This window comes from Tupaia chinensis, unplaced genomic scaffold (genome assembly GCF_000334495.1).
Source record: "Tupaia chinensis unplaced genomic scaffold, TupChi_1.0 Scaffold000097_1, whole genome shotgun sequence".
Lineage (NCBI taxonomy): Eukaryota > Metazoa > Chordata > Mammalia > Scandentia > Tupaiidae > Tupaia > Tupaia belangeri.
This window is the reverse complement of record NW_006159559.1, coordinates 6075368-6088662: the sequence shown is the minus strand read 5'-3', so window position 1 is coordinate 6088662 and position 13295 is coordinate 6075368. Positions and strand designations below refer to the sequence as shown.

The window sequence follows — 13295 nt, the reverse complement described above, 5'->3', positions numbered from 1 at the left end:
CCACCTTAACCACCATGGCACCAGATGGATGTGTGTTGTCATTTTATTATTTTATTTTATTTTATTTTTTAAGAGAGATTTTTGCTGTAGGGTGTGGCCTCACCCAAAGGACAGAGACAGACAGAGAGATAGTAAGTGAGCCCCCAAAGAGGATGGCCAAGCTGTAATCCCTTCTCCTCTGTTTTCTTCCCAGGATTTTGGGTATGCACTCACACGTGCCCAGCATGAGTTAAACCACTGGGTCTGGGACTTGAACGACAGTCAATTATGTCCAGTGACATAACCATATGCCATCTGCTGGTCCCAACCCAGCATGAGTTTTAAGTCTGGGGGTCGAACCACAATTGACTACATGGGAGTCCAGTGATATAACCATTATGCCATCTCCTGGTCTCTATACTATATTGTCATTTAAATTTTTTTAAATTATTTAATTTTTTAAATTATTATTGTTATCTTTTCATTTGACCAGATAGAGAACTAGGGGGAAAGAGAGAGAGAGAGAGAAAGAGAGAGAGAGAGAGAGAGAAAATGAGAAAGCAAGCCTGTAGGTCAAGGACTTGAACCGTGGTTGGTCCTGTGTTAGTCCAGTGCCTTAACTACCATGCCACCTGCTAGCCCCTACATTGTCATTTTTAAATGTAGGAAAAGTAGATATAATTAAGTATCTTGGAATTCACTTTTATTCATACTTCTCTTTATCTGGAAAGAGTAGGAAAAGCCTTTATCAAACTTTTTATACAGTTGAACAAAACCATACATAATAAAAGGCTTAAGGATCTATTTCTTCATGTTTTGCTTATAAGATGGTATAGGCAAACATAATCATATAAATCTTTTTTTTTTAATTTTTACCTTAGGGCATGTGCACTCGCTTGCAGAGAGACAAGAGAGAGATAGTGAGAGGGGAAGTAAGAAACCACCCTCCAGGGGGATGTCCACACTACAATTCCTTCTCCTCCATTCTCCTCTCAGGATTTTGGGCACACGTGCACTTGTACCTGGTCTGAGTTCCACCATGTTGCAGTTGAGCCTGTAACCACTGCACCAGCTGCTGGCCCCGCATATAAATCTCCTAATGCTTATAGTTGTTTGTGCTTCTTTCTATGTGCCAAATATCCAGGATCTTATAACCTAATCATCAAAGGGTGTTTTCAGTAATTATTCATCTTTTATTTGATCTTTTATAAAATTTAAATATGGGTCAGTTTGCATTTGGTTTTGTTTGTTTGCTTTTGGCACAGGGTGTATGCGCTTGCCAGAGAGAGAGAGTCAGGGAGGGGAAGAGAGAAATCAGCCTCCAGGGGGGATGGCTATTCTCCTCGCAGGATTTTGGGCACATGTGCACATGCCCCCAACATGATCTTCAAGCCACCTGGTCCAGGACTCAAACCATGGTTGGCCGTGTGAGAGTTCAGAGCCTTAACTACCGTTCCACCTGCTGGCTTCCAAAATATGGGTCAGTTTTAAATGATTCCTGTTTTTTGTTTTTTTTTTAATGGCACTTAGCCACTAAATCTATGTATTTCTTTACTTCAGTTTGTTTACTAATATCCAAAAACTGTTGCAATCTGAACATAACCTTGAATTTTGCCTTCCTTTAAACACTTTGACTCTGTAGCTCAGAGTTGATATTTTTAAGGAGACCCCGTTGGGAAAACCTGTAATTGATACTGTCAAACATTTGTGAGGAAATTTCTCACCTTATTTTGTAAGTTAGTTATTTGCTGTTTAATGTGCTGTAGCACAAATAAAATATTGACTTGTTCTAGCATGGCATCTTTTATTCAGTAGCAGAGGACAGTTCAGTTTGGGTGGACAGTGCATTAAGGACATGGGTTTTAAGAAGAATGGAGCAAACACAAATACGCTGGGATGTACTAAAATCCGCATTAGCTCAGGTTGTGAGGGACTGGGCATTGTAGATTTCTCTGCCTTTTAGGTGCCCTGTGGGTATTTTTGGCCTTTCTTGCCAGTTAGACTTAGGATGAGAAACATGTTGTGAAAACTGATTTCTGTTCAAACAGGTCTCAGTTTGTCGAGAGCATTACTGCCCAGTGTCTGGCGGAACTGTCCTCTGCTAGAAGTACTTTCAGATTTACTGTTCAGGATCAAGACGGCAGAGTATACATCTTGGTAAGAAATTATTTCAGCTAACTTTTTAAGTTTAACATTCATTTCTTTTTTAAGCGTGAGAGAGAGGTTAACAAGTACCCTCACTAGGTTCTCACACTGCAGTCCCCTCGGCCTTCCCATATAGCCAGGATCGTGGGCATGTGTGCCCAGCGTGCACAGGTTGAGCTGGAACCGAACTCCTGATCTTCCATATGGATCCGGCACTGCTTGAGCAGCATTTATTGCTGTACCGCCAAGCTGCCCCTCACCTAATTTTTTGTAGCCCAGTAATCTCAAGTTGCAGAAACTACTTAATTGTTGTTGTCATTTTTTTCTTCAATGAAGAAAATTATCAAAATTGGAATTTCAATTTCAGTTTATAGCATTAATCAAACTCTCTTAATTTAATAACAAATGATCAAGTACCTTATGTACTAGGTATAGAAATAGAAAACCCGATTCTTGTTCTTTAGAAGCTCATACCACAAAATGATGTCTTTTTCACGTTTAGTTTTTAATGACTTTTCTTGGTCTCTTTCACTCCCTCCTTCTATTTGATACTCTTATTTTTAAAAGATGACCTATTGTTCCTGTTGTTTTCATCTTCTCTGACTCTGATATTTGAGAAATAGCATGAAGTTTTGGAGAAAAGGCTTCACGGTTGGCAGAATCATCTCCTACATATACTACAAAGATTTAATATTCTAGTGGCTTTATTAAAAATAGTATTCTGCAGAAATGAACTTGGGACATTTATCTAGAAATCCAAGTGTCATGGCCCAAATCTCTTCTTCACTTTTACATTTATTTTATTCAACCAGTAAACATGTATGGAGCACTTCTTATTTGACAGACAATATTCTGGGTGCTTGAGGTAGAACCAAGGAACTCCTTGGAACTCGCAGCTAACGAGAAATCTGCTAGGAAGAAGTAGAGGAGGACCTGCAGTGGCTGTTGTGTGTGGCTTTGTAGCCCTGCATGCTGCCTTCAGTGCAGATTAGTTCTGTGAAAAAAAATTTTTTTCTGACTGAAGTTGAAGTTGGTACTAAATATACTTTATAGTCATACTATGAAATCAATTTTAGTTTTTTTTTTTAATTGTAAGGTTTTCCAGATGAAAATCAGGAAACCCTTTTTCCCCCCAAAGCTTATTTGTTTATTCGCTGAGAGAAAGAGAGGGGCACCACCCACAGGGTCTTCATCCAGTGGTCCAGGACCCATCTCTGTCAACCTGGATCACACATATGCACATGCCCAGAATTTTCAGAAAGGTCCCAGGACTTAAATCCATGCCTTTCCCATGTGATTCCAGTTGCATGAGCACTGTATCACCAACCAGACCCTAGAGGAACTTTTTTAAACTTTATATAGTTTTATTTTTATTTTATTTTTTTAAAAATAGGAGTAATGTATTTGTGAAAGATAATCAGACAACATGACACATGTAAAGAAGTGATGGTTTCCTGGGGCCAGCAGTTGGCATAATGGCTATGTCGCTGGACTCCCATGTAGTCGACCGTGGTTTGGGTCCCGGACCTGGTGGCTTAAACTCACACCAGGCGTGTGTGCATGCGTGCCCAAAATCCCGAGAGGAGAATGGAGGAGAAGGGATTGTGGCATGGCCATCCCCCCTGGGGGATGATTTCTCACTTTCTGTCTCTCTGTCTCTCTCTGTCTCTCTCTGTCTATCTGGCAAGCGCACGTGCCCTATAGAAAAAAAAAAAAAAACTCTCAAAAAAAAAAAAAAAAAGATTTCCTTATTTTGGTCCCTCCCCTGGAAGTTATCCTTATTTACACTATGATATGTATTCTTCAACTTTTTTTCCTATCTGTATACAAGTATATATATTGAGTCGTTGGAAAAGTCATGACGTATCTTTCTATGTTTTTCTATGCAAAAATGCATCGTGACTTTTCCAATGACCCAATACATACACTCATGTGCAGCTGTCTATCTGCAAAAAAAAAAAAAAAAAAAAAAAAAAAAAAAAAAAACTAGTATCACACAAATAGCGTTTTTCTGCAGTCTGTTTTGTTTCACATAACAATACACCATGAGGATTTTTTGTTAGGGTAAATATAAATCTGAGTAATGACTAGTATCCCACTATAGATAGCAGTTAAAAACAGTGCTACAACAAAGCTCATCTTTGTACATGAATTTTAGTGCTTTATTAGAAATATACCCTTCTAATCTAATATTAGAGATCATGTATTTTCAACAGCTGACCCCATCTCCAGAGATTCGCCCTCTTATGACCAATGTTGCCTTGTCCAGGGAGTTCTCTGTCTTCCATTGTTCCCCCACCACCACCACAGCCCTCCTCAGCCCACTGCCAAAGGTTTGAACCTTGGCCACGACACTGGGGCTTCTGTCTTGCCTGAGACAAACTGTGGGCATGAGTCATGCTCCAGAGCCCCTCATGAGATAAGCCTGAAGCTAGACTCCAGCTGAGTCTGCGTATTTACCAGCTCTTTCCCGATCTTATCCCATGTCCCTCACTTCCTTTCTCCTGAAGAGTATTCTTTTAGTGAATCAGCCACATGCATCCGAATCCCACCACTCTTCCACCGTTCTAAGCCCCTCCTCTGACCTGGAGGTTATCTACCTTTTTACATTTACTCATCTAATAAGTGGAAAATGGTAGTACCTTTCCCATTTCTTTATTAATCACTGTCGCAAACAGAGAATTGAGTCAAGGTGCGACGTGACAGTATAGCGACTTACAGTGTGGGCCGGTGCCAGGGACAATCAAGGTTCCCTGGTAAGAATCCTACTCACAGAGAGACCGGCACGGAATTGGTTTTCAAAAGCTTTGCTTATTCACAGAGGGTTACGCTCACAAATTATGACAGTCAGGGAGGAATTGACGGGAGCGCGGGTCGTCCTAAGCTGGGACAGGACATGGTGAAGCCAGTTTCGGCACTCGAGCCCGGAGTCTAGCCCAAGTGGACTCGAGGCGCGATCGTGGAGAAGGAGGCAGGTGCTGCCAGGGGAGGCGGGCTGGAGCTAGCGCAGGTGGTTACTGTAGCCGGCCAGGGCGGCCTCGATGTTCAGGGAGGACTGCGCTCCGTCTCACAGTTTGAAATCCACTCCGTTCTCGGGGAAAAGTCTGCTCTGACCGCTCAGAATGACTGAGTGACAGTTCCTAGTAGGGTCTGTGAAGGCCCCGGTTTTATGGCATCCAGGCGTATCTAGCTTCCTTATGGTTTTGCAGCCGTGGTGTGCTGCCTGCGCATCTCGCGGTTAGGCAGGGTGGTGCAGTGACTTGTCCCAAGTCACAAAATGTCTTTACTTAAGCTAAGTTAACAAGGTCGTTGTATCTAAGGTATAACAATCACATTAACATTTTTACAATGTTTCTTTATCACTTGTTTCTTCTGTTAATTCTGTTCATTTACTTTGTTTCTGTTGAGCTATTTTTTTGTGCCCCATATAGATTTCTGGAAGTTCTATGTGCTGTAAATAACAGTTTTGTTATTTATATATTAAGTGTTTTCTCCTGGTCAGTTTTTTCTAATGATGGAGGTTGCTCTACCAAATGTTATAGTTGAAAAGACCTTCACTACTTAAAATGATACACATGATTCTTCTTTATGTTTTCCATTAATTTTATAGTTTTTTTTTTTTTTCTCAGCTGGTGAGGAAAAAAAGGTATGGATATAGTGGCAATATCCTTATCCTTGTACTTTTCTTTCCATCTTTAGCTATGGCTTTTAAACTCAGACAGCTTGGTGATTGAATCTCTGAGAAGTTCCGAAAGTATCAAAAAATTTCCCCTGTTGGAAGACACTTTAAAAGCAGATTCCAGGTCTACCTGGAATGCTGTTAAGGTCCTCTACCAGCCATGCATCAAAAGTAGGAATGAAAAGTAAGTTTTGCTTTGTTTTCTCATTCCACATTCATGTTTTAGTTTCTGGTGTTCAGAAATTAACAAATTCAGTAGTACTGTACCACTTCCCTTCCTGAAGCTTCTAGGAGTCATACTGCTAAATATTATACTTAAATTTTAAAATAGATTGAAATGTTGTCAGTGATTCATAGTAATATGCAGAAAGCTTGTTGTTTCTGAAAATAATTGATCTTTTTCTTATACCCTCAACTGTGCATGCATAAGGCTGCAGTACTAAATCAGGTTTTAGCAACCAAGAATGTTTACTGATAAGCACTTTTCAGGTATTCAGGATACAATAGTGAACAAAGCACAGTCCCTGCCTCTTGGAGTTGTTATTTTAATAGAGGGAAGGCAGACCATAACAAATAAGACAAAAAAAAAAAAAAGAAAAAAGAAAAAGAAAAAGAAAGAAAGAATGAATTATGACTGTTATCTGCTAGGTACTCATTTAAGACCTTCTGGCTCACTTAAGCCTAACAACACTCTGTAGGGTAGGTGTTATTATCAACTCCACTTTAAAGATAAGGAAACTAAGACACATCTTGTGAACTAGCTAGTGAAAAATGAAGGTTGTGTAGTTGGGAAGTGGTTGGATGGCTGTAGGAGGCTGTCATTTTCTATTCTAAAGTCAGAAGGGTTCCTCAGATAAGGTGATAGTGGGACTTGACGGAAGCGAAGTGGTGCTTGTTATCTGAGGGAGGACCATTCCCAGCAGAAGATGGAAGCTTGCACTTGCCTTGTACAAGATGGGCTTGATCAAATTTGTGCTAACAGAAAGGTCCCAGTCTTTTCCTGGGAAGTAAATAAGATGTTTTTTTAAAAATTAATGCTTCTTGGGAGCAGCAGGTGGCATAGTGATTAATGTGCTGGCCTCAATGTAGTCCACCGTGGTCCAAGTCCAGGACCTGGGAGTGGGCACATGTGTATATGTGCCCAAAATTCTGAGAGGAGAGTGGAGGAGAAGGGACTGTGGCATGGCCAGACCCCCTGTGGGGTGATTTCTTACTTTCTGTATCTCTGTCTCTCTGGTAACTGCATATGCCCTATAGGAAAAAAATCTCTCTTTAAAAAAAAACTTTTTTTTTTTTATCTTATTCAAGTGGTACAAATCATCAAAGACTAAAACAGTTGGTCATATGTAAGGTAAGATATGAGGCCAAGCACGTGATTGGAGATTAAGGGGCCTGGATCCCACATGGCCAACTTTGTGGTTTAAGTCCTAGAACTGTCGACTTGAAAAACACAACAGTACACATGTGTGCCAGCCCAAAATCTCAAGAGCAGAATAGAAGAGAAGGGATTGCAGTGTGTCCATATGCCTTGGGGGGTGATTTCTTCCTCTCTGGGCCAGCAGATGGTATAGCAGTTATCTCGCCAGACTCCTACATGGCTGACCAGGGTTCGTGTCTCAGACCCGTAGCTTTGTGCTCACTGCAGGTACACATGTGTGCATACCCAAGATCCCAGGAGGAAAAGGGATTGTACTGTGGCCATCTCCCCTGAGGGGTGATTTCTCAATTTCAGTCTTACTGTCTCTGTCTCTCTCTCTCTCCAGTGAGCACATGTGCCCTAAGGTTAAAAAAAAAAAAACAAAAAAAAAACTCTACCAATAAAGAAAGAAAAAAAATTCACTGTGTTTTTCCATTCCTTTTAAAAACTGATTTTGTATTTTAATATAATTGAATGATAAATGTGTATTTTTTTACACTTAAAAAAAATAATGAATAAACCCCTGTCTTGCAGATTAGTTCCATGTCAGTGCTTGATATTTTATGATAAGGATATGTTGTAAATTACTTAACCACTTTTCAGTGCTGTTTATTGAACTGTCTTTTTGCTGTGATTGTTAGTATTGCACTGTATAGTGTTCTATATTTGATTTGTGATTATACAAACTTTTTTTGTAAGAGGAATTTCTAGAGGTATAATTATTGAGTCAAAGGCTGTGAACATTTAAGATTTTGATACATAGCATCAAATTTTTTATAAAATGGGATTGCAAATTTACACTCCCACACAAAATTTCTATAAATATTCATTACTCTGCACTCTTGCCTAAGCTGCCATTTAAATTTTTGCCCTGATGCCAATCTAAATGAAAAAGGTTCTAGGGATTTTCCGTATGTTTCACTGAGGCATGATCAGAGATAGGCTTATCATACTTGTTTCATACTTTGGACACTTTTTTTGAAATCTTTTTCTTATTTTTGTGGCCTGATGTATGATCATCTTTTAAGCTGTTTATTAATTATACTCTCTGTTGATCTACATGTGCTCATATCTTTACATGTTTAGATGTACATAATCAAGTTTATTAAAAATTCTTTTATTTATCCTTTCTATTTACTTGAAGTGTGAACTTTTGAGAAAGATGTGTTGAATATTGTCCTATGATTATGGAAGTTAAGTCATTTTCAGTTGGTTTTGATAATTGGTTTTGTTTTTATGTATATATATATATATATAGAGAGAGAGAGAGAGACACACACACACACATAAAAATATATATATATAAAATATATATTTGTATATATATATGTGTGTGTGTATACACAAAGGGTGCTTGGGCTGCCAGAGGGAGAAAGGGTGGGATAATGAAAGAGAGAAAGTGAGAAATCATCCCTGGGGCCAGGCGGTTGCCATGCTACAGTCCCTTTTCTTCCATTCTCCTCTAGGGATATTGGACTGCATGCATACACATCCAGCATGATTTTTAAGCCCCTAAGTCCAAAGTAAGAGTCTAATTTAGTAGTGAATTTAATTAATTCATATTCGTTGTAGTTTGTGATCCAGTTGGACAGTCTGCTGTTCTTTAGATTGGTTGCCTTCAGTGTGTCATTTCTTTCTTCTGATGATCTGGGAGCATGAAAAATATCTACTTCAAAATTATTTTTCATTGTTAACCTTAAACCTTTAATACATATATTTAAACTTTTTTTGTACTATCAATATCTAGATGTAATTAGTATCCATACTCTTTACTGAAAAAGAAAGTATTAAAATTTTACATTTTTCTTCTTGCTCCCTTTCTCACCTACTCCCTTCCCTGTGTTGAGATTATCTGTGATTCTGACCACGGTGGTGCTGTTTCTTTTTCTTTTATTTATGAATTTGCCAGTGGGTATTTACACTCACAAAAGAGAGATGGGGAGTAGGGAGGAGTGAGAAAGCGCCTTCTCATTGGGAATGGTAACACTGCAGCCCCTTCTTCATTCACTCTCCTTGTACATATGCACCTGTGCTTGCTCAGTTGGCCTTGTGGATTCCAAGTGCCTTAACCACGACATCACCCACTGGCCCAGTGGTGTTTCTTCTTAAAGAAGCATCAAGTCAAAGCCCTACCCCATTTACTTACCTCTTACTATCATGCATCATCACCATGAGTTTCTTTTTTTTTTATTGTGTAAGTATTTCCATATTGTTCAATATGTTTAAAAATATTTATAAATAATATTATGCTTTATTCTTTTACAGTTTTTAAATATGTTATTTATTGTTTTATTTCATTTGATGAGGTATATTCTTTAATAGTTCTTTTTAATTTAGACTGTAGTCAATCCTTGAATATCTGAAAATGCCTTATATCTTTTCTATCTCTAAAAACCTTCAGGAGAAGTTCTTTGCTTTTTTAAGTTTTCATATAGATGTGACTAGATGTGAATTTTCACTCAAAATTTTCTCTTGTACCATGATCTGTTTTTGACTTACAAATATAGTATTTCCTCAAAATTTATGAGAATTAGAATTTTACTTAAAATTCGGTTTTCTCTACTTCCTTTGGATATTGGTCTTTCCATTTTGAAAATAAAGATTAAATTTGGTACCTCTCTTTCATGGCATTGTCCTTCCCAAATGTTTAATTATTTCACTAGAATTCTTGCGCTAAAATGTAAACTCCATGTGAGCCAGCACTGTCTGTCTTGTTCATCTGGATACAATACAAACTCTACAGTTTCTGTTTATACAATGGTATGTGGTTTTCTGCATATCTTTGTATTTGATAATTACTGTTCATCTGTCAGTAACTGTAGGTTCTTGTTACCATGGCTTGCTTTTTTGTATTAGTGAAAGAAAATTCAAAGGATATGGTAGTTTATTTGTCCTAGATTATCTTTGACCACTTTTGAGTATTAAGAAAAAGAAAGTGATTATAGATACAGTTGTAGTGATGAATCTTGTGTTCATTACATGTAGGATCTTTACATTTCCTTTCTCGAGGGGTATTATAAAAATTGATGCACCTGCCCCATTATTTCACCCATTCTTAACAAGTCCTCATGAAATTGGAACTGTACTGACTGTAGTTAGTTGTGTACTGATGTTTTTGATCAGTAGACTTTTTAAATTTTGTTTTACTAAAATTTTTTATTTTAAAAATATTATTATTATTATTATTCATACATTAAATCACTATACATCATTTAGATTGTGAAGAGACTTTACCCAGCATGATTTACACCTCAGTCCAGCCCAGTTGAGACTATTATGCACATCCTCATCAACAGATAATAAACCTTATCTGTGTCCCACAAGAGTCTTACCTCTCCATCCTCCCCCAAATTTCCTTTCCTACACTTCTCCCCGCCCACACTCTCTTTCCACTTTGTCTCTAGTGTCCATTACAAGTCTTGAGGACAAGTTGATGTCAAATGAATGAGTTTGATTACTTCTCTTTGCCTTTTGTATGTAACTACGTTTGTTGTGCTTTTCCTCCTGGTGTTGTCTCATTGTGTCCCCTAAGTAGGAAGATAATTTCTCAAGTTGGGTAAATATGCTATGAGTTATTTACATTTGTCTTTTAAGGACATTAGCGTCTTTCTTTTGGGCATGCCTGAACAAACTGTAGACTTCCTGGCATATTTTTGGCACATAGGCTGGCGCATTAGCTATTTTAGTCCTATTGGCTAGAATTTTTTTCTTCTGGAAGTGTAGATAGCCAGATGGTAGCCTAAAAGAGGAAAGTAGCAAATGTAACTATGGTTTTATTTCCTTGAGCACACAGAAAAGATTAGCTTGTAATATTTTTAGTATGTTCTTTCTTTCTAGCAATAGACACAAATTTCTCTCAACAGTGTTGAAGCATATTGTTTTTCATTCTCCTCTTCCTGGTGTTTTCACATCTTAGTGAGCACCAGTGGCTTTTATTACTACTAAATTCTGTGTTGGGGAATAACTTATCTAATATCTCTCCTTCTTTAGTTTTGATCTCAGTGTTTAGATCCTCAAAATAGGTCAAGCATTCTTAATTCCAAAATCCAAAATGCTTCAAATTTAAAACTTTTTGAGTGCTGGGACCAGCAATTAGCTTAATGGCTATGTCGCTGAACTCCCATGTAGTCGACTGCGGTTCATGTCCCGAACCCGGTGAGTTAAAACTCACGCCGGGCGCATGTGCGTGTGTGCCCAAGATCCCGAGAGGAGAATAGAGGAGAAGGGATTGCGGCGTGGTCATCCCCCCTGGGGTGATTTCTCATTTTCTGTCTCTGTCTCTCTCTGTCTGGCGAGCACATGCACCCTATAGCAAAAACCTCTTAAAAACAACAACAACAACAACAACAACAACAACAAAAACCTTTTTGAGTGCTAATATGATGTCACAAGAAGATAATTCCATACCTTGCTTTATGTGACAGGTCACAGTCAAAATACTACAATACAAGATATTGTATAAAATTATCTTTAGGCTATGTGTATAAGGGTATCTAAGAAACATAACTGAATCTTGTGTTTAGACATGGATACCAATATCAAGATATCTCGTTATACATATGAAAATATAAAAGCCAAAAATTCTGAAATTTGAAGCACTTCTGGTCCTAAACATTTTAGATGAGTTACTTAACCTGTGTTACCTCTATCTAATAGCATTAAACAGTAAATTAACTCCTGCAGTTTAGTTCTGTCAATTCACCAATTTATTTGTGGCCTCAAATTTAAATTTATCTGTGGCCTCAAATGGGCATAATTTTGTTCCTCAGGGGATATTTGGCAATGTCTAGAGGTATTTTTAGTTGTCACAGCTTGAGGAACTAATGGCATGTAGTAAATAGAAATGGATGCTCTTAAACATATTACAATGCAGAGCAGAACCCACCCACAGGAAACTGTGTTCCAGCCTGAAATGCCAATATTGCTGATGTCGAGAAGCCTTGCTCTACACTGTGTCCTGGAATCAAACTGTGTCTGTCTTTTTGCTCTATTATAGCACAAGTTTTCTTGAAATTGTATTTAAGCCAGCAAATAAGAAAAATTTTACTATAGTATGAGCCAAAATCTCTATAGTCCACATTTGAATTTTGTTAGAGAAAACACAGTAAGTGGTGAAATTTAACTGTTTCGTTGTTACCCTTCCCTCATTTTCAATAAGAAAAAGCATAAATAGTAGGTTTATTTTATTTTATTAAACAATAGTAAAAAAAATTTCTTAACTGTCAACCCCTTGTTCTTATATTTTTAAGAGAAAAGAACTTAGGGAAATGTAATCATTATATGTAAATACATTTTTAAAACACTAAATTGAATTCTCTTCACTGGACATTACATGAGGCCCAGTGGTTCTTTCTACCTTTCACAAAGGATGAAATAACTAATTTAGGAATCTGGAGAATTGGAACTGAGAACAACTGGTCTTGTAAAATATTTTCTTGCAAAATATATTGAGGTAGAAATGATGAAATTTTATTTTCATCCCAAGTTTTAGTAAAATTTAGAGACAACTTTTACAAAATAATTTTTTTGTTGCCTTTATACTTTTAATTATTGCATATAAAGTAAAAGGGTTTTTGCTTTAGTCATCATTATTATTTTCCCTGTGAAATTAAAATATATGTAACCATTTACATATATATATATATGTGTATATATATATATATATATATATATATATGCATTTTCTACACATAAAACAGAATTTACCATCTTAATAATTTTGAATGATTACCATCCTAATCATTTTTAATCTTTGAGCTTTTTATCTTGCAAATCTAAAACTCATTATACTCATGAGAAAAATACAACTCTTTTCCCTCTTCCCACTTTCCTTGGTAAGCACCATTCTACTTCCTGTTTCTTTGAATTTGACTGTATTATAGTCTGCAAGGATTGCCATAACCAAATGCCACAGACTGGATGCCTTTAAAATAGTAGACATTTATTTTCTCACAACTCTGGAAGCCAAAAGTCCAAGATCAGGGTTGACTTCTGGTGATGCCTCTTTCTGGCTTGCAAGTGGGCACTGTCTCTCTGTGTCCTCACGTGACCTTTCCTTTTGCACTTGTGGAGGGA

General features: G+C 37.5%; 1 protein-coding gene across 5 annotated transcripts in view; it reads left to right on the top strand.

Moving 5' to 3' along the window:
* Positions 1-13295, top strand: part of UBE3D (ubiquitin protein ligase E3D) — a 148168-nt gene that overhangs the window by 43046 nt on the left and 91827 nt on the right. For all 5 annotated transcript variants that reach the window (XM_014585867.2, XM_027769900.1, XM_006143354.2 and 2 more), the window contains exons 7-8: positions 2028-2136; positions 5824-5987. In XM_014585867.2, the coding sequence (XP_014441353.1) occupies positions 2028-2136; positions 5824-5987 (273 nt within the window). The remainder of the gene's footprint in view (positions 1-2027; positions 2137-5823; positions 5988-13295) is intronic.